The sequence below is a fragment of the Oncorhynchus nerka genome, linkage group LG28 (genome assembly GCF_034236695.1).
Source record: "Oncorhynchus nerka isolate Pitt River linkage group LG28, Oner_Uvic_2.0, whole genome shotgun sequence".
In the NCBI taxonomy this organism is placed as follows: Eukaryota; Metazoa; Chordata; class Actinopteri; order Salmoniformes; family Salmonidae; genus Oncorhynchus; species Oncorhynchus nerka.
In genome coordinates this window covers 14,961,598-14,983,367 of record NC_088423.1, presented here as the reverse complement: position 1 = coordinate 14,983,367, position 21,770 = coordinate 14,961,598, and the positions used below count along the sequence as shown (strand labels likewise).

General features: G+C 43.7%; 1 protein-coding gene across 4 annotated transcripts in view; it reads left to right on the top strand.

Annotated features, from left to right (window-relative positions):
- The window catches only part of LOC115112903 (sorting nexin-29-like), a 165,739-nt gene that overhangs the window by 98,914 nt on the left and 45,055 nt on the right, over positions 1–21,770 (top strand). For 2 of the 4 annotated variants that reach the window (XM_029639944.2, XM_029639946.2), the window contains exons 15-17: positions 5,555–5,661; positions 17,836–17,952; positions 21,098–21,153. In XM_029639944.2, coding sequence (XP_029495804.1) covers positions 5,555–5,661; positions 17,836–17,952; positions 21,098–21,153 — 280 coding nt within the window. Of the gene's footprint in view, positions 1–5,554; positions 5,662–15,977; positions 16,290–17,835; positions 17,953–21,097; positions 21,154–21,770 lie in introns of those variants that run through there. The other 2 variants (XM_029639945.2, XM_029639947.2) reach the window with 2 other exon arrangements.

The window sequence follows — 21,770 nt, the reverse complement described above, 5'->3', positions numbered from 1 at the left end:
GAAGATGTCTTTCTCAACAAGTAAATCTTGATCATTCATGGTGGTGGGCCAGACCACAGAACCACATATGCCTCTGTTCAAGCATGCCACACACTCCTGTTTGTTCAACTGGATCTTAACATGCTCATCGCCTGTAGAACAGCACCAGGTGACAGCTGGGCCAACCCTGCCGAGAGAGTTAATTCCCTTCTAAACTTGGGGCTTCAGGGAACAGCCCTGGCTAGGAAGAAGATGGAAGAATCAAATGAGAAGTGTGTGAAGAAGTGAGGCACAATGACAAGCCTACGTGAAACAGCCACCAAACAACCAGATATGAAAGAGGCTTTTGAAAAGAGTATGCATCCTGTTGCAGCTCTTGTGATTGGTCGGTTTGAGCACCTGAAGTGGAAAGGAACCCATGTAGAAGTACATCAAATTAAAATGTAATTTTATTCGTCACATACACATGTTTAGCAGATGTTATTGTGGGTGTAGCGAAATGCTTAACAGTGTCAGCCCGCAACAGGAAGAAATTAATCTATTGATACAGAAATTGACATGATGCATGACCTCAGCAGAAAAGGCCTTGACAAGGAACAGTACAAGCAATTCCAGGACAGACATTTCAAGATGTCAAAATACACAGATCAAGAAATGTGAGGGAGAAGATCCATGCTGGTACTGCTTAATGAATCCTCCACGCTTGCCAGAAGAACAATTTAAGAAATGAAGGTTTGTGCCTGATCAAATCATATGTTATTGGTCACATACACGTGTTTAGCAGATGTTATTGCGGGTGTAGCGAAATGCTTGATCCAACATTGACAGCAGACAGACGTGAGTACCAGAAATGGTATGATCTGTACAGCTTGGACACCACTGACATGGATAGGCCTTCTCTGACACCAAATATAGAACATGTAAAGAGGAGTGCTGCCATCGTCAGTGCAAAGGTGAGAGCGACCATCAACTGTGTTGAATGTATTTATTATGGATCCCCATTAGCTGCTGCCAAAGCAACAGCTACTCTTCCTGAGGTCCAGCAAAATTAAGGCAGTTTATACAATTTTAAAACATTCACAACACACGGTGTGCCCTCAGGCATATTTATAGTACGTATGTTATCGTGTGTGTGTCTGTGCCAATGTTTGTGTTGCTTCAGAGTCCCCGCTGTTCCATAAGGTGTTTTTTTTTATCTGTTTTACTGCTTGCGTCAGTTACTTTTTTTTTTAACCTTTTATTTACCTAGGCAAGTCAGTTAAGAACAAATTCTTACTTTCAATGACAACCTATGAACAGATTTGTACCTTTTCAGCTTGGGGATTTGAACTTGCAACCTTCCGGTTACTAGTCCAACACTCTAATCACTGGTCTACCCTGCCGCGTCAGTTACTTGATGTAGAATAGAGTTCCATGTATTCATGGCTCTATGTAGTACTGTGTGCCTCCCATAGTCTGTTCTGGACTTGGGGACTGTGAAGAGACCTCTGGTGACATGTCTTGTGGGGTATGCATGGGTGTCCGAGCTGTGTGCCAGTAGTTTAGACAGACAGCCCGGTGCATTCAACATGTCAATGTCTAGTAGGCTTAAATTGAAGATGTGGCAAATAGGAGTGGCAATATCGCCTCAGTCATTTTCCATCTAAATTGTCAGACCCCAGTGGCATGTCATTGTTGATAGACAACAATAATTTTTTCACCTCTTCCACACTGACTTTACTGATTTCAAAATTACACTTCTTGTCTTTCATAATTTGGTCCGATATACTTGGATGTTTAGAGTCTGCGTTTGTTGCTGGCATGTCATCCATAAGTTTGCTTATCTTTCCAATGAAAAGGTCATTAAAGTAGTTTGCAATATCAGTGGGCTTTGATGAATGAGCCATCTGAATCAATAAATGAATGGAGCAGAGTTGGCTTTCTCTCCCAAAATGTCATTTAAGGTGCCCCAAAGCTTTTTACTATCATTCTTTATATAATGTATCTTTGTTTCATAGTGTAGTTTCTTTTTAATCAGTTTAGTCACACGATTTCTTAATTTGCAGTAATTTGCCAATCAGTTGGGCTGCCAGACTTAATTGCTGTAACTTTTTGCCTCATCCCTTTCAACCATACTATTTTTCAATTCCTCATCAATCCAAGGGGATTTTACAGTCTTTTACAGTCATTTTCTTAATGGGTGCTTATTAGTAACTGGAGTAAGTCGTTGCGTCAAGTGCAGCGTCTGGTTGCTCCTCATTACACACCACAGACCAGCAAATATTCTTTACATCATTAACATATGAATCACTACAAAACTTTTTGTATGACCTCTTATACACTATATTAGGCCCAGCCTTTTGAACTTTGGTTTCCTAGATATGGCTATTATATTGTGATCACTACATCCTATGGATTTGGATACTGCTTTAAAGCAAATATCTGCAGTGTTAGTAAAAGTGTGATCAATACACGTTGATGATTTAATTCCTGTGCTGTTTGTAATGTGAGAAGCCAAAAGCTTCTAAAGAAGAATAGTTCTACGCATTACTGACTGACTTTATTGTCCCCATGGGGACATTTTGTTGCAGTGTCATGTTTAAAGTGGCATTTAAATACAAAACAAAATTGACACTACAACTTTCATAACAGTTACATACCAATAAAACATTTTTTTAAAGACTGGCCTGCTGGCCTTACTGAGTCGATAGGAACATTCGCCCGATCTATTTAGGAGGGATATCACACCTGGCACAAATTATTGTCTATTTCTGTTTTTCCTGCCGAGGGGTGCCCTATACCTGTGCCCAGAGAGGAATACTATAAAGTCTGGGTACAGGGGTTTCTTGGGTCTAAAATTATTTTGTGAGCCTTACGGAGGGCCTTGACCTTAAAGATCTCATCCAGGCCTGTCTGTTTGACTCCAAGTACCTTGCTTGCTGTGGTAATAATTCTTCTCAGCATGTTTCTCTGGCTGACAGTGGCATTGCCAAACCAACAAACAATACAAAAAGTTAAAATACTCTCAATGAAAGATTTGTAAAACAGAGTCAGTATAGTACAGTCTACATTAAAAGATCCCAGCTTTTTGAGAAAGTACAGTCTCTGTTGACTCTTATGTAGATCAGATCTGTACATTTACTCCACTGAAGCTTATTGTCCAAGAGGACACCCAGATATTTATATTCCTCTACAATCTCTACTGTATATTCTGACCACTGATAGATGTTGCAGAGGTAGGTGTTGTACACTTCCTGAAGTATATGCACATCTCTTTGGTCTCGTTGGTATTGAGGACCAAGTGTGATTCGTCACACCACTATACAAAGTCATCTAGGACCGGGCCATGATGTTCCTCATCATCATGCAACAGGTTGATCAAGGGAGTGTCATCAACAAACTTAACGAGGTGTCTGTCAGGATGGGAACTAGTACAACTATTAGTGTACACAATGTACAGGAGTGGGGACAAAACACATCCCTGAGGAGAGCCTGTGTTGGTATTGCGTATGTCTGACACGTGGGGACCTGTTTTGATTCACCATGAGCGTTGGTTCAGGAAGTCCAACAGCCACAAAACCAGCCCCCCATCTAAGGAGTCCCGAACGAGTCTCTGTGCCAGAATGTAGTGCTGGATTGTGTTGAAGGCAGAAAAGTCAACAAACAGAACCCTGATATGGGATTTGGCACCCTCTAGATGTCTGTAGACCATGTTAATACCCCCTCTAGATGTCTATAGACCATGTTAATACCCCCTCTAGATGTCTATAGACCATGTTAAGGAGGGTAAGAATGGCATCATCAACTCCTCTGCTAGGCTGATAGGCAAACTGAAACGGGTCAAGGAGCTTCTGGGTGACACTGAGAATGACTTTTCACAAGGTTCTCAAGGCATTTCCTAACTAAGGATGTCAAGGCGACAGGGCCGTAGTCATTCAGCACAGAGGGATTAGATGCTTTAGGAATTGGAATAATTATTGATTTTTTCCACAATACTGGAACGTGTTGCTGGTTGAGTGAGGATTGGAAAATGTCTGTAAAAACACCCACCAGTTGTTCAGCACAGTGTTTAACACATGTCCACTTATTTTGTCTGGGCTTTTGTGTGTGTTACATCCCCTGAACAACTTCAGAACATCAGACTGTTGAACAACAACTCTCTTAAACATTTGTAATGATGCTTCCATTTGTTTTACCTCCGACACCAAGTTGTCTGACTCAAATCTTGAGGAGAAAACATTCAGTTCGTTAGCCATGTTCTGGCCCTCATGTCCCCCAAGGTCAGCACTGGGTTTTCCCTCTGCCTATATGGGGGGCGCTAGCCATGGATTTAATCCCGTGCCAGGACACCCTTGCGTTTCCTGAGGAGAGGGTTGTGTTTCAGAGCTTTTACATGTGTTTCAGAGCTTTTCCAAGAAGACAATCCATATCACGAGCAGATAGTTGCTTTCAAGGGTCTAACCTGTGGAATGCAAGTAGAGACACAGTATTACTCAGCAATCACAGTGTCATTCCCAGATGTGTGTGTCCATTGTGGATGTCCAGATGTTCTTGAGGGTGAACAACAATTCCAACATGTCCGGCCAATGTGCCCAGTGTGTTAGCAAGAAGGAAAGCAGTTCATTATGAGAGCTCCAATAAATGTCAAAAAGAGATGAACACGCAAGAGACCAGAATAAACAAGAAATAAAGGGCAAAACAGACCATGCTGTTGAACAGTAAAAGGCAGCAGGTGGTTGTGCAATTACTTCTGACCACAGAACATTGGCTGTAATTTTCATTTCCAGGCGATTCTACATTGAATCGTTATTGTTTGTTGACACCCAGTAGGTGATTTACTGAGCCACTGCTCCTCCAAGTCTAACTTCTGTTGTTCTACCTTCTATAACTAGATTACTCCATGTTAATAGCTGATGTGGAATCGCTGTAAGCTCACTATTGATGACTTAGCCAGCCAGAACTAGTAGTGATGAACCACCATTTTAGGAGTGTGTGGGAGAGCCAAGCAGTGTGTGGCAGTTTGATGGAATGGTGTCGTTTTGAGAAACAAAATAAAAATATTTTTTACATGAATATTGGTGCAAAAGACAGTAATTAGAGAAGATGGTTGTCATAATGCCAATGTTTATTCGTTTACGTCTCCTGGCAGATACAGCGGGTTTGATACCTTAGAGAAGTTGCTGTTTTAAAACCTTCCAGGAAGTAACCCCTCTACTATTCGGTCTCCAACAGACAATTAAAACTGTGTGGAAAACTGGCTCTTTAACTACTGACAAGACAATACTCCTCTGCATAATATTCAAATGATAATGGTGTGTGTGTGTTTGTTGCCCCAGGCATACCAAACACATTAATATGGATCATTATGTTGGCTGGCAGTTAGGCCAGTTAGAGCGTTGGGCCAGTTACTGAAAGGTCGGCTCTGGGATTCAAACTGGCGACAAGGTGAAAGATCTTTCTGTGCCCTTAAGCAAGGCACTTAACCCTAATTGCATATAAAACACAATTGTACATGTGTGGAACAGGACAAATATAAGCAGCCACAAAATGATTATTATTGTTCCCCACGTAACTGTTTGCTTCTCTCCTCTTCCAGCTCTCCCCATGGTGAGGAACTGTGATGGTTCTACTCTGGCCCCTCAGAGCAGGTCAATGGGGGATGTGGAGGAGTTGGCTGCCAGCTACGAACGCAAACTCATAGAGGTGGGTACTACTGTTACTGTCTGACTCAGTCTTACCTCTACCGCTACTTAGGCAGCTGAGATGACTGCATTTACTTTATGTTCGTCATTTTGTCTTTTATTATTTATTATTGTTGTTGCATTTTCGAGAAGGAAACTGGAAGTACTGTAAGCATGTCGTTGGATGGTGTATACCATTTGTATCCTGTACATACGACTAATAAAACTTTAAACTATCTACACAGTCATCACTGCTCAGTGAAGCAAGAAGATTGATTTCACCAATCCAGCCTGGTCAGATCACTCAGTAATTACTTCGAGAGGATTTCTAAAGTATTTCAACAGAGCCATGGAGTTTTGTAGGTAGCTGATGCACAGTTCCAACTCTGTTGTTACACATGGTGATGCAGCCTCAGTCACTCAGAGACAGAGACAGGGAGTGGGTGGTTCTGGGAGTTCTTGGCATGCTTGGTACAGTAACTAATGACCAACCGACGGTGTGACACTCTGAGCTGAGTGACAATGACATAGAAAAACACAGCCCTCCTATTCTAATGAGGTTTTCTACCAATTATTCCTAAGTGTTTTAGATTTATTTTATAATAAATAATTCTGCTATTTTTTCACTTATTTCTGAACTGTCTTATTGATGCAATCATTTACTTGCTTGTCGGTCTCAATAGGGCTTCCCTAAGCATACTGGGATGTGGACTGAGCAAGTAGACGGTACATTTATTGATGTTACCAACTGGTTTGCCTGTTTATGCTCTCTCTGAAGTTGTAGAAACATGGTTAGCTAATGCTGTTGTCTGTTGCTATTGACAATGGGTTTTAAGTTCCACTGGGGCCATAGTGAAAGGGTATTGGATATGGAATAACCACCTGTATAATCTAAAGTCCTTCTAACCAGACTTATTGTAATGTACTATTATGGGATGTATTAGTGATTTTGTGTAGGAGAGATGTGTGTGTGATAACAGTGTGATATGGGTCGGAGACTCCTCTGGGATCTCTGGATCTTTTGATGTGTTCTCTCTCTCTCTCTCCCCTACTCTCTCACTCACACTCTCTCTCTCTCTCTCTCTCTCTCTCTCTCTACTCTCTCTCTCTCTCTCTCCCACTCTCTCTCTCTCGCCCTCTCTCGCTCATATTAATTATCCAACAGCAGAAACACCACAACAATTAGCAGTCTTTCTTTCTGTTCAGTTTGGAAAAGACTCACAATAATAGCAGCCTATGCCTGGAAACATGCTTCACTGATGCCACTCATATATTGATCTTAAATATTTCTTATGAATAAGGATGGCTTAAATAAGGCCCAACAAATTGCCAGTGTGTGTTTGTGTGCCCATCTGATTGCAGTGGACAGCTCAGCATGTGGTGTACCCCCACCCCCCCGCCCGGGTCACTTCCTGTTTGTAGTGATTTCTGGGTAAAGTGAGTCAGTGAGAGAGGGACTGTGTGCACCCAGGCACTGACACCAATCTCTCCCCTATCTTCCTCCCTCCTCTGAGGGAAAGCTAAGCCTGTCGTCTCCTCTTTCCTCTTTCCGCTTCTCTCCGCTCTCTCTTTAGACTCGTTTCACATCCAATTACTTGTGTTAGATAGCAGGTCAGCTATGGTGGCTGTTTCTGCTTGGGATGGTACTCCCAGCTCAGCATCAGCACATCCTAGAGAGGGAGGTGGAGAAGCGGGAGAGGGAGGCGGGGAAGAGGGTGGGGAGGGGAAGAGGGAGAGGGAAGAGATGGGAGGAAGATATAGGGAGGGGAGGAAGAGAGCTGGAGGGAGGAAGGAAGAGAGTGGGAGGGAGGGAGGGGAGGGGAAGGATGGGGAGGGAGGGAGGGAGAGAGAGAGGAGGGGAGGAAGAGGGAGGGAAGGATGGGGAGGGAGGGAGAGAGGGGGAGGAAGGGAGAGGGAGGGAGGGAGGGGAGGAAGGAAGAAATTGTGTGAGGGAGGGGAAGAGAAATTACAGGAGGGAGGGGAGGGGGAGGAAGAGAGGAGAGGGAGAGATGGAAGAGAGGGGGAGGGGAGGGAGAGATGGTAGAGAGAGGGAGGGAAAAGGAAGAGGGAGGGGAGGGAGGGAGGGGATAAAAAGTGAGGGAGGGGATGAAGAGAGGGAGGGGGAGTGAGGGGAAGGGAGAGGGGGCAGAAAAGAGAGGGAGGGGAGGTAGAGAGAGGGGAGGGATGATAAATTGCGAGGGAGGGGAAGAGAAATTGCGGGGGAGGGAGGGAGGGGAAGAGAAATTGCGGGAGGGAGGGGAAGAGAAATTGCAGGAGGGAGGGGAAAAGAAATTGCGGGAGGGAGGGGAGGAAGAGAGAGAGAGGGGAGGGGGAGGGGATGAAGAGAGAGGGAGGGAAGAGAGGGAGGAGAGGAAGAGAGAGGGAGGGAGAAAGAGAGTGAGGGAGGGGAAGAGAGGGAGGGGAGGAGGAGGAGGGAGGGGAAGGGAAATTCGGGGAGGGGAGGAAGAGAAATTCGGGGGGGAGGAAGAAGAGAGGGGGGGAGGAAGAGGGGGAGGGGATGAAGAGAGAGAGAGAAGAGAGAGGGAGGGGGAGGAAGAGAAGGAGAGAGGGAAAGGGAGGGAGGGGATGAAGAGAGGGAGGAAGGAGAGAGGGAGGGGAGGAAGGGGATGGAGAGGAGGAAGAGAAGGAGAGAGGGAGGGGAGGAATAAAGAGGGAGGAAGAGAGGGAGGGGAGGAAGAGAGAAAAGGAGGAGAGGAGGATGAGGGAGGGGATGAAGAGGGAGAGGAAGGGGATGAAGAGATGGGAGGAAGGGAGAGGGAGGAACGGAGTGAGAGCGGGGAGGAGGAGAGAGTGGGATGAGGGGGGAGGGGAGGGAGAGAGGGGATGAGAAACTGCGCGAGGGAGGGGAGGAAGAGAGGGGGGAGGAAGAGGGGATGAAAGACAGGGGGAGAGAGAGGGGAGGGAGGAAGAGGGAAAGGGAGGGGATGAAGGGAGGGGGGTATGAAGAGAGGGAGGGGAGGAAGAGAAGGAGAGAGGGAGGAGAGGGAGGGGATGAATATAGAGAGCGGAGGAAGAGAGAAAGGGAGCGGAGGAGGGAGGGGAGAAAGGGAGGAGAGGAGGAGGGAGGGAGGGTAGGAAGAGATGGGGAGGGAGGAAGAGAGAGGGGAGGAACGGAGCGCGAGAGGGAGGGAGGGAGAGCGGGGGAGGAGAGAAAGAGAGGATGAAGAGGGAGGGAGAGCGGGGGGAGAGGAAGAAAAGGGAGGGAGGGGAGAGGGGAGGAAGAGAGGGAGGATGAGGGAGAGAGGTGGAAGGGAGAATGAGGGAGAGGTGGAAGGGAGGATGAGGAAGAGAGGTGGAAGGGAGGAAGAGAGAGAGAGAGGAGGGGGAGGGAGGAAGAGTGAGAGAAGAGGGGGAGGGAGGGGAGGAAGAGAGGGAGGGTTGGAAGAAAGCGAGATTGCACGAGAGAGGGATGGGAGGGAGAGGGAGGGATGGGAGAAAGAGAGCGAGGGGGAAGAGAGGGAGGGGAGGAAGAGTGAGAGAGGGGGAGGAGGGGGTGGGTGAGGGGAGGAATAGAGGGAGGGTGGCAGAAAGGGAATGAGGGTGTAGGAGAAAGGAGGAGAGAACTGTCAGGATCACCTGCATCACAACGATGCCATATAGAACTGTCACAAGCAGAGAGTGCCTGGGTCAGGAAACAGATTTTTACTGTTAAGTTAGTTTGTAGGTCTAATAGAACGTACCATAAACCTAAACTAACTCTGCTTTCAATAAGATTCATTGCTATTTCTGAGAGTTTTGAAGGAAAGAGCTGAAATACACAAGCGCAATTGACAATGTTTCTAAATTAAAACCCAGTTAAACAAAACATTGAATGAATGAATGAATGCATTGCCTTGGTCCTGTCTTCCTGACCAGTGCTGCATTGTGGGTTTTGAGGTTGGAAGTGTTGTCAGCCATATGTGAACTCCTTGCCTTTTAACCAAATTGGGAGTGCTAGCCTAGCACGTGGCTGGGGTGGGCTGGAAATACACCTCTATGTGCAAATCAGCCGGCACGGCCTCGGAGTAAAAACTTATCTCCCTCTCAACAAGAATTAATTGGTTTTCTTCACGCTTCAAATTAATTATCTATTTTTAATGTCCTATTTGAAAGTTACAGCACAAATAAAGAGGTGATGAATGGATGGAGTGTTCCGGAATTATCTGATGTTCTGGAATGGTCTGATATTCTACACTCTGATTTGTAGTTATTCCGATATAACAAAACATGCCGAAAAGCTGCTGTGTTGTTCAATGTAGCTAGGTCACAAATCCCGACCTACGGTCTGCAATGCTCCCACGTAGGGAAATGGAGGCTGTGGGTGCGTGGGCATGTGCCCTCCCAGGCCCACCCATGGCTGCGCTCCTGCTCATTCATGTCAAATCCATCAATTATGGCCGTATGAATTTTATTTCAATTTATGAATTTCCTTCTTTGAACTGTCACTCAGTCAAATCTTTGAAGTTGTTGCATGTTGTGTTAATATTTTTGTTCAGTATAGTTTTGTAATTGACTAAAACAGAAAATCATTTTTTTTTGCTGTATTCCAATGGGGTAACCTAGGTAACACAGGCGGGCAGGGCCACAATGTTCTGTCTAATACCGACTGAGTCTATCAGTGAGTTTTGTTGTTCAGAGGTGGTAGCTAGGAACCTTTCTGATGTGTTATTCAGTGTTCCCCACAGGGAGGCTGTCAAAGGTGACACGGCTGTGTTGGACCTCTCTGTCGGTATTGATGGTACCCAGCCTGGCCTTTTCCAAATGCCAGCTGAGTCGTGTATGTGTGTGCATGTCACTGTTGTGCTTATTTCAGAATTTGGGAATTGACCACACCCCACAGAATACAACATTTCAGTTTGAGTGACAGAATTTCATTCTGTACAATTCAAAGAAATTCCACTCAGTCGTAGAACATGAGAGTTTCATTGAATCTGACAGGTCACACTTCCAGATACCAAAGAATGTTACTTTTCTGTGGAAACAATGTTCATATATACAATTGTAACCTTAGTGCTTAGAAAAGCCAATTACACTGAGTATACAAAACATTAGGAACACCTTCCTAATATTGAGTTGCACCCCCTCAAAAAAAGAAAAAGCCTAAATTTGTCAGGGCATGGACTGTAGCACCCCTGTGGAATGTTGAAGCATGCCACAGAGGTGCTGACCCATTTTGACTCCAGTGCTACCCACAGTTGTGTCAGGTTGGCTGGATGTCTTTTGAGTGGTGGATCATTATTGATACACATGGGAAACTGTTGATCCTGAAAAACCCAGCAGCATTGCAGTGCTTGACATACTCAAACCAGTGCGTCTGGCACCTACTACTATACCCTGTTCAAAGGCACTTAAATATTTTGTTTTGCACATTCACCTATGGCTTGAGAAAATATAATATCACAGTATTTTTTTATTATTATTACGGTATTTGACAGTATTATGTTTTTGATTAATAAAAGTTCTACATTTCCTTTGAGTAGTGCGTGACCTCAGGGTGGCAACACATGTATTCTAAATGATTTCAATGGGTCCTTCTCCATTCTGATTGTTTTATACTGTTCAATTCAACTTCTACCTAAAATACTTTTCAGCATTTTCCTCAATTTCTGTTTTTCCTGCACTCATTTTAGATAAGTTCCACACTGCCATGTAGGGCTGCACAATATGGGCAAACAATTTAGGCCTAATTTCTGACCAAATGTTGCAATTCCATGAATGTTGGAATCATGGAAATAGAATGATTTTTCTAATTATATAGTTAGAATATAATAGTGGGCACTTTGAATACAGTGTTGTTTGTTTAACATTATAGTTGATGCTCAGATAGTTGATGTTTAAAGTTGGTGAGGGAAATAAAAGTCTCCAACTTCAGCGATTTTTGCAATTCGTTCTAGTCACTGGCAGCAGGAAAGGTGGCCAAATGAGGTGTTGGCTTTGGGGATGATCAGTGAGATATACCTGCTGGAACGTGTGCTACTGTTGGGTGTTGTTATCGTGACCAGTGAACTGAGATAAGGTGGAGCTTTACCTAGCATAGACTTATAGATGACCTGGAGCCAGTGGGTCTGGTGACGAATATGTAGCGAGGGCCAGCCGACTAGAGCATACAGGTCGCAGTGGTGGGTGGTATAAGGTGATTTGGTAACAAAACGGATGGCACTGTGATAGACTGCATCCAATTTGCTGAGTAGAGTGTTGGAGGCTATTTTGTAGATGACATCGCCGAAGTCGAGGATCGGTAGGATAGTCAGTTTGGTGGCGTGAGTGAAGGAGGCTTTGTTGCGAAATAGAAAGCCGATTCTAGATTTGATTTTGGATTGGAGATGTTTAATATGAGTCTGGAAGGAGAGTTTACAGTCTAGCCAGACACCTAGGTATTTATAGTTGTCCACATATTCTAGGTCGGAACGTCCAAGGTGGTGATGCTAGGTGGGCGGGCGGGTGCGGGTAGCGAAGGGTTGAAAAGCATGCATTTGGTTTTACTAGCGTTTAAGAGCAGTTGGAGGCCACGGAAGGAGTGTTGTATGGCATTTAAGCTCGTTTGGAGGTTAGTTAGCACAGTGTCCAAGGAAGGGCCAGAAGTATACAGAATGGTGTCGTCTGCGTAGAGGTGGATCAGGGAATCGCCCGCAGCAAGAGCGACATCATTGATATATACAGACAAAAGAGTCGGCCCGAGAATTGAACCCTGTGGTACCCCCATAGAGACTGCCAGAGGTCCGGACAACATGCCCTCCGATTTGACACACTGAACTCTGTCTGCAAAGTAGTTGGTGAACCAGGCGAGGCAGTCATCAGAAAAACTAAGGCTATTGAGTCTGCCGATAAGAATACTGTGATTGACAGAGTCGAAAGCCTTGGCTAGGTCGATGAAGACTGCTGCACAGTACTGTCTTTTATCGATGGCGGTTATGATATCGTTTAGAACCTTGAGCGTGGCTGAGGTGCACCCTTGACCGGCTCGGAAGCCGGGTTGCACAGCGGAGAAGGTACTGTGGGATTCGAAATGGTCAGTGATCTGTTTATTAACTTGGCTTTCGAAGACTTTAGATAGGCAGGGCAGGATGGATATAGGTCTGTAACAGTTTGGGTCTAGGGTGTCACCCACTTTAAAGAGGGGGATGACCGCGGCAGCTTTCCAATCTTTAGGGATCTCGGACGATACGAGAGGTTGAACAGGCTGGTAATAAGGGTTGCAACAGTGGCGGCGGATAGTTTTAGAAAGAGAGGGTCCAGATTGTCTAGCCCAGCTGATTTGTATGGGTCCAGGTTTTGCAGCTCTTTCAGAACATCTGCTGTCTGGATATGGGTGAAGGAGAAGCTGGGGAGGCTTGGGTGATTAACTGCGGGGGGGAGTTGTTGGCCGGGGTTGGAGTAGCCAGGAGGAAGGCATGGCCAGCCGTTGAGAAATGCTTATTGAAATTTTCGATGATCATGGATTTATCGGTGGTGACCGTGTTACCTAGCCTCAGTGCAGTGGGCAGCTGGGATCAGGTGCTCTTGTTCTCCATGGACTTTACAGTGTCCCAAAACTTTTTGTAGTTAGAACTACAGCATGCGAAATTCTGCTTGAAAAAGCTAGCCTTTGCTTTCCTGACTGACTGCGTGTATTGGTTTCTGATTTCCCTGAACAGTTGCATATCATGGGGACTATTCGATGCTATGGCAGTCCGCCACAGGATGTGTTTGTGCTGGTCAAGGGCAGTCAGGTCTGGAGTGAACCAAGGGCTGTATCTGTTCTTAGTTCTGCATTTTTTGAATGGAGCATGCTTATCTTAGCTGGTGAGGAAATTACTTTTAAAGAATGACCAGGCATCCTCGACTGACAGGATGAGGTCAATATCCTTCCAGGATACCCGGGCCAGGTCGATTAGAAAGGCCTGCTCGTAGAAGTGTTTTAGGGAGCTTTTGACAGTGATGAGGGGTGGTCGTTTGACCGCGGACCCATAGCGGATACAGGCAATGAGGCAGTGATCGCTGAGATCCTGATTGAAAACAGCGGAGGTGTATTTGGAGGACAAGTTGGTCAGGATAATGTCTTAGCTACTTCATGTTGTTAACATATTCATGCTTCACATATTCCTTTTTGATTTAGAAGATACTGTTGCACAAACAAAATGCTGATTTAGGTTGCACCATCCCTGTTATTATCAGGCTGTATTAGCTAGCTACATTTGCTCTGACTCAGTACATTTATTAGCTAGCTAACTAGCGATTAGCATTAGTGGCTAACACGATTTTGGCCCAACTTGCTAAGAAAAGACAAACTAGCCACTTGCAGATGTAAGAAACTCTAACTAATAGTGTAATTATATAGTGGATTTATGTTAAGAAACAAAGTGAAAACTGCGTCGTTGTCATCAAATTTTTTGCATGTGTTGCATTGACCATGAATGCAAGTCGTGGTCAAGCAAGTTGAGTGACAGGGGCGGAGCTAGGTCTGTGTGGAAAGCGCCATGGAGAGAGAGATGACTCAAGTAACGGAGTATACTATAAAAATGGATGTTACACACTGCATATCACATTTAACAAACTAAACATTAAAATACCATTATAGAAGGTAAAGTAAAAACCCAAACCGGTCTGTGCATCAATACCGGTATATAGTAAAATACAGTATACTGCCCAGCCCTACATTCACCCTCTAAACGGCACACATACACCATCCATGTCTCAATTGTCTCAAGGCTTAAAAATCCTTCTTTAACCTGTCTCCTCCCCTTCATCTACACTGATTGAAGTGGATTTAACTAGTGACATCAATAAAGGATCATAGTTTTCACCTGGATTCACCTGGTCAGTCTGTCATGGTGTTCCTAATGTTTTGTACACTCCACCAACCATTTTATTTGTTTGGCTTCTTTTAAGACTTTAGGGTGTGCTTGCACGTGCAGTGGTGTAAAATACTTTGATGTACTACGTAAGTATTTTTTGAGGGTATCTGTACTTTACTTTACATTTTTATATTTTTGACAACTTTTACACCACAACATTACTTAAGAAAACATGTACTTTTTACTCCCATACATTTTCCTTGACACCCAAAAGTGCTTGTTACATTTTGAATGCTCAGCAGGACAGCAACATGGTCTAATTCACACACCTATCAACATAACGTGTTGTCATCACTACTGCCTCTGATCTGGCAGACTCACGAAGAACGAATACTGCATTTGTACATTTTTTACTTTTTAATTTCACTCAAGTATGACAATTGATGACTTTTTCCACCATTGCATTTAACCCTTGTGTAGTCTTAACACTCTGTATACTCCCCCTGTCCTAAGGGTAAAAAAAATGACCCTTCACTAAACCCCTAAAATAAAGCAGCTTAGTTGAATTTTAAACCCCAAATCTATTTTGCATGAAGAAACAACCTGTCATTCATCACAAACTTTGTGAATATCTGGGTTGTCCTTCTTCACACTGCAGAAAGACTGCATTTAAACAGTGGACACCACTTTTATAACACACCTGTCATAATTATTTTCCTTACTAAAGTAGAGGTTTATTATTATTATTATTATTATTATTATTATTTCTAAAGGTACTGCATAGGTATAAACAATTTTTTAGCAGGAGATAGCACCTGTATAGCCTAAGAAAGTAGCAAAAATGTGCAGAAAGTAGTTTTGAATTCATTTTATTGAAGGGAAACAATAACAGTCTTGAACTTTTTTGGCAACATAGTGATATTCTTATATACTGTACAATGAGGAATTCAACTACAAAGTACTAGTTAGTCTTCTCCCATTTTTTAATTTTTTTTTTTTAATTATTTGAATTTTACCCCTTTTTCTCCCCAATTTTCGTGGTATCCAATTATTGTAGTAGCTACTATCTTGTCTCATCGCTACAACTCCCGTACGGGCTCGGGAGAGACGAAGGTTGAATGCCTCTCTTATGGCCGCCGGTTTGTCTCTCACACATCTTGCAGGTCTTGAAAAAGTGTGAAGGACTTTCAGTGGCATCATGGCACGGAAAATCGCCCTTCCACTCTCTGCATGCCAGAGACTACATGTAGCCTCACCTCGGGACCTATACACACCCGCTAAGAATAGCAGCCCTATGTAGGCACGCAGGTCAATCTCATCCATCCTTTTCCAGTTCTCTATATTTACGGAAACCCTCCAAATGTGTCATCTCTGGGATGATTTTTTTCAATGGCTGGTGTGATGAACATGTAGAATGTTGAGGTGATGTCCTGGGCAAGTGCATGTCTTGTGGGTCCTGGGGTCATCCTTATGACATTTTGTGCTGCCATCCAGCCCTGGTTGTCATATGGTGACAAGGAGCATGTTATTTAGCTGTTCTTTGATCAAATTGTCTCTCTTTCAGCTTGGGGGATTTCTTCTTCATCTGAAGATGATGTACCGTGCTCTGGGTTGTATTCTTCTTCATCTGAAGATGATGTACCGTGCTCTGGGTTGTATTCTTCTTTATCTTCTTCTTCAGATACCTCCTCCTCTTCTAAATCATTGTTCTCTTGTTCCTCCTGGACATCTGTAAAATTCAGATCTACAACCTGTTGGGCACTGAAACATGCACTCATGGCTTCAGCAAAGAGAGAACTGGGGGACTGTCATATGCAGTACCTTTATAGACTCTGACTGCATTCCCCATTAGTAAACAATGCTTTTAAGAAATGTTTATTTTGTCTGAAATAGTTTTTATTTTGTCTGTGAACTTGCACAAGAAAGTTTTTTAGTTTTGTCTGAGTTCAATCAGTAGCACACAATCTCAATTTCTCATTGTGTGTATGTGTGTGTCTTTGTGGTTTTTGTGGTGTGTAAATTATTTTATAACTGCCGGGTAAAAATGACCCTAAGACTATCTTTGTACCCTGGTAGTGTACAGCTTTCCACGGAAATATGAACAAAGGTTTCGCTTTTTCAAATGTTGGGGTCACTCTAGGAAAGTCATCAAATTTCAAGTTGACAAAATATAATTTAGGGGGTTTTCTCTGCTGTTAAACATAGTGGCCCGTCATTTTTTACCCTTAAGACAACACAAGGGTTAAGAAGATTTAAAACCAAATACTTTTACTCAAGTAGTATTACTGGGTGACTTTTACTTAAGTCATTTTTATTTTAATGTATCTTTACTTTTACTCAGGTATGAAAATTGGTTACTTTTTCCACCACAGCACATGCGTGCTTGTGTGTATTCACACCATTCACTATGCCCTTTTTATCTCCCGGTCTCTGTAGAGTTAGACGACTTCAAGGAAGCTGCAGGTTCACTCCTGAGATGGGAAAGTTGAATGTTGAGTGCATTTCAAAGTAGAAACAGTGGAAGCAGGACTTGATGGTGCTGCCTTCAAAGATGTCAAGTTCTGCATTTTAATGTCCAACTCTCTCTACCGGGTCCTGAGGTTACTGTGTTTGAATTCATTCTAAAGTCTGGAAAGTTAAATGAGTCTATGTATGAATAGTGAACTAGAAAGCCAGGTGAATGTTGAAATGTTAGCTAACTATGAGATAATTCTAGCCAAGCTGGAAAACTAACAAACGGAAAGTTTGTTTCCTCACTTTTCCTTTTCAGCTTTGCACTATAAGATAAGGATTGTCTGTACTCTTACTCCCTCATAACAAAGAGCCCTCTTAAGGAAACCATTCTTTAACTAGCCTGATACTGAAGTTAATTCCTTGGTCGTTTTCATGCCAAACATTCCAAAACAGACAACCAGGCTAGAACATTGAGTCTCTACAATGTTTAGGATCATAACCCAGTGTGTTTGAGGTGGTATCCTCCATGTATTGGGGTCAGTAATGGGTACAGACATCAGAAATGACATCATTCACCTGTCATACACAGTCGTCCCTTTCCTCAAACTACCCTGACACCTGATGTCCTCTGACAAATGAATGCATGTCACAGCTGTCTAGCTGTCTCTGTTCGTGACACGCTGGTGGCAGCAACCTATCATCCTGTCCAGGTCTGTTAGGGACACTGAAGGCTGATGTCACAAGCAGCCTGGACTCAACCACGCTGTGTGTGTGTGCATGAGCATCCTTTTAGCTAATTGTACTTCCTTGCCAAACTGTCCGTTTTACTGTTCCGCCGTGTATCATTTTTGACTGTTATTTGGAGTCTGTTGTTTTAGTTCATATACAGCTGCACGGATCAGGTGTATGTGTGTTCCAGACCGTAACTAACCCTGTGTGTGTGTGTGTGTGTGTGTGTTTTTTCCTAGGTGGCTGAGATGCATGGCGAGTTGATAGAGTTCAATGAGCGTCTGTACCGTTCTATGATGGCCAAGGACCACCTCATCATCCAGATGAAACAGGAACTCATCGACCTCAGAGGACCAGTGAGTTACCCTCTACATGCACTCACACACACACCCAGGGGGAGCTTTTTGGCCACTCGGTTATAAATAAACTGCCCTAGGCCACAGATACCACCTCTTATTCTAGAGCTCAGGTCCTCATCTGCTGGCCCAGCTCTGGCTGCACACTGGCTGGCTGACCAGGCAAGCTGTGTGAATTTGTAGCGAACTTTGAAATAATTCAGTGTGGGGATCGAACTTGATCATAATAAACACATTTTAGATCCCAAAACATGCATCTAAAAATAATGTTTGGATGTCTTTGCGATCGTAATTTACAGTTGGAGTCGGAAGTTTACATACACTTAGGTTGGAGTCATTAAAACTCGTTTTTCAACCACTCCATAAATGTCTTGTTAACAAACTATAGTTTTGGCAAGTCGGTTAGGACATCTACTTTGTGCATGACACAAGTAATTTTTCCAACAATTGTTTACACTTATAATTCCCTGTATCACAATTCTAGTATGTCAGAAGTTTACATACACTAATTTGACTGTGCCTTTAAACAGCTTGGAAAATTCCAGAAAATTGTGTGATTGCTTTAGAAGTTTCTGATAGGCTAATTGACATCATTTGAGTCAATTGGAAGTGTACCTTGTAGTGGAAATGTCCTGTATTTACCAAATCATGAGAGCAAACCACACACAAGTCAGAGTTATCATAAAGTCCATCTTTAATTATATGAGCTCCATCACAACCCTGTGACTCTCAGATCAATTCAGTGTCTATAAATTAATTCTCTGAGAGTGCTTTCAAAACGGTTCTTAGTATCATTTATAGCCAAGACACACCCATCTCAACTCAGATGACGAATAACAGATCTTAGGAACATTACAAAGGAAGACTTTACTTGAGAGAGGAGTATCCCATAGCCAGACGGCATTAGCTATAAATTATCGTTCAGTTTGCTCTCCTAAAACGAGGTTCTACTTCTCGTTCTTGGTACAACACAAGACATTAGGATATATATCAATTGTTATTTTAGACACTCCCATTCTGGACAAGCTCACGGAGACACAGTGACTGGCACACAGACATTGTGGAGCCAAGAGATAATTGGTTCCCCCTCAATCATCCCTTAACATGGTTTAAAAGGTTTGTTTACATATGAAGACAAGCTTGACCTCTCCCCTCTCTGCAAGCCCAAGTAACTGAACCCTGACAGAGAACAGATCACTACAACCGGCCAACAGTATTATCGAAAAATAGACATTCTAATGACATATCTCACATAAGCATGAAATAAAATAAATAAAACATTTGATTTATAAATGTTACCTAAATCATTCTGATTCTGCCACGACAACCTGTGGATGTATTTCAAGGCCTACCTTCAAACTCAGTGCCTATTTGCTTGACATCATGGGAAAATCTAAAGAAATCAGCCAAGACCTCAGAAAAAAATGGTTGACCTTCACAAGTCTGGTTCATCCTTGGGAGCAATTTCCAAATGCCTGAAGGTACCACACGTTCATCTGTACAAACACCATGGGACCACGCAGCCGTCATACCGCTCAGGAAGGAGATGCGTTCAGTCTCCTAGAGATTAACGTACTTTGGTGCGAAAAGTGCAAATCAATCCCAGAACAACAGCACAGGACCTTGTGAAGATGCTGGAGGAAACAGGTACAAAAGTATCTATATCCACAGTAAAAGTCCTATATCGACATAACCTGAAAGGCCGCTCAGCAAGGAAGAAGCCACTGCTCCAAAACCGCCATAAAAAAACTAGACTACGGTTTGCAACTACACATGGGAATAACGATTGTACTTTCTGGAGAATTGTCCTCTGGTCTGATTAAACAAAAATAGAACTGTTTGGCCTTAATGACCATTTATGTTTTGAGGAAAAAGGGGGAGGCTTGCAAGCCGAAGAAGACTATCCCAACCGTGAAGCACGGGGGTGACAGCATCATGTTGTGGGGGTGCTTTGCTGCAGGAGGGACTGGTGCACTTCATAAAATAGATTTCATCTTGAGGAAGGAAAATGATGTGACTATATTGAAGCAACATCTCAAGACATCAGTCAGGAAGTTAAAACTTGGTCACAAATGGGTCTTCCAAATGTACAATGACCGCAAGCATACTTCCAAAGTTGTGGAAAAATGGCTTAAGGACAACAAAGTCAAGGTATCGGAGTGGCCATCACAAAGCCCTGCTACCAAATACTAATTGAGTGTATGCAATCATCTGACCCACTGGGAATGTGATGAAAGAAATAAAAGCTGAAATAAATCATTCTCTCTACTATTATTTTGATATTTCACATTCTTAAAATAAAGTGGTGATCCTAACTGACCTAAGACAGGGAACGTTTACTAGGATTAAATGTGAGGAATTGTGAAAAACGGAGTTTAAATGTATTTGGCTAAGGTGTATGTAAACTTCTGACTTCAACTGTACATAGGCTTTCTAGGGCAGACCAGAGATTTTGGCACCGCTAGGTTGCTACGCAGTAGCCACCCAGCAGAGCTTGTGACTTAACATTCCAGACCTGACACCGGGGGCTGCGGCTGGAAGAGAGTAGAGGTTGATGTGGCCCACTCTATCCTCAGCCCTGTGGCCCTGTCTCTGGGGTGTGACACCCAACTTCATCCTCTCTACACCAGACCATTCTCTTCTCGTATAGACACATTGAAAATGAAAGACAGAAGGGTGTTGACATCACACACACACACACAAAGGATTACCCCTGCATGTGTCCCAGGGCCATGGGGGATTTAAGGAGAAGAAGCAGACAGATTATAGGAATCCCTTACAGCCATGCTGGGTAACAGTATCCTCCTCTGCTGCTGGAGCTCCCTCCAATCCAGGGATTAACAACAACAATAGGCCCTATGGGGTCACACACTGAGCTTTACTAGTGTATACAGTACATTGATGTGATAGTGGTGGTGATGGGATGGGGGTGGGGGGCAGAGTACAGTAATGTCATGGTGCTCTGCTTCACTAGTCACACAGACAGACACCTCCCTCAGGGTCTACCCAACCCTGTAGCACAGACACACAGGGGTGTGTAGAGGGTTGCTGACGTGACATTTTGTATAAACAGTGACATTTAGATTTTTCTCTCGCTCTTTCTCCTTCTCTCGCTCTCCATCTCTCGCCTTGCTTTTGAATAAAGGTTCCTGGTGACCTGAGCCAGACTTCTGACGACCCCAGCCTATCAGATTTTGAGACGTAAGCAGCTTCTCTTATCACATGAGTGGTGTCCCTACTTTATATATGTGTATGTCTGGCCCCATGTCTCAGCTTTATCATTATCATCTGTATCTCTATCACCTCAGGTGAGGGAAGGTAGGGGACAGTTTACAGACATCTCTGAAAATGTCTTTCTTCCTCTCTTACTCCTGGTTTCTCCATCTACCTTTCTCTTTGAAAACCTTTGACAGTGGCCAACCCCACCCCTGTAGCTCCCCAGTCAGAAGATACTAAACCACTTGATTATTCCTAGTACGCTATCAACTCGGTATACTGTAAACATACACATGACCAAAAGTATGTGGACACTTCATTTGAGTGGATTTGGCTATTTCAGCCGTTGCTGACAGGTGTATACAATTGAGCACACAGCCATGCAATCATAGACAAACATTGTCAGTAGAATGCCCCGTACTGAAGAGCTCAGTGACTTTCAACTTGACAGCGTCATAGGATACCACCTTTCCAACAAGTCAGTTTGTTACATTTCTGCCCTGCTAGAGCTGCCCTCTAAATGCTAGTTATTGTGATGTGGAAACGTCTAGGAGCAACAACGGCTCAGCCACGAAGTGGTAGGCCGCACAAGCTCACAGAAT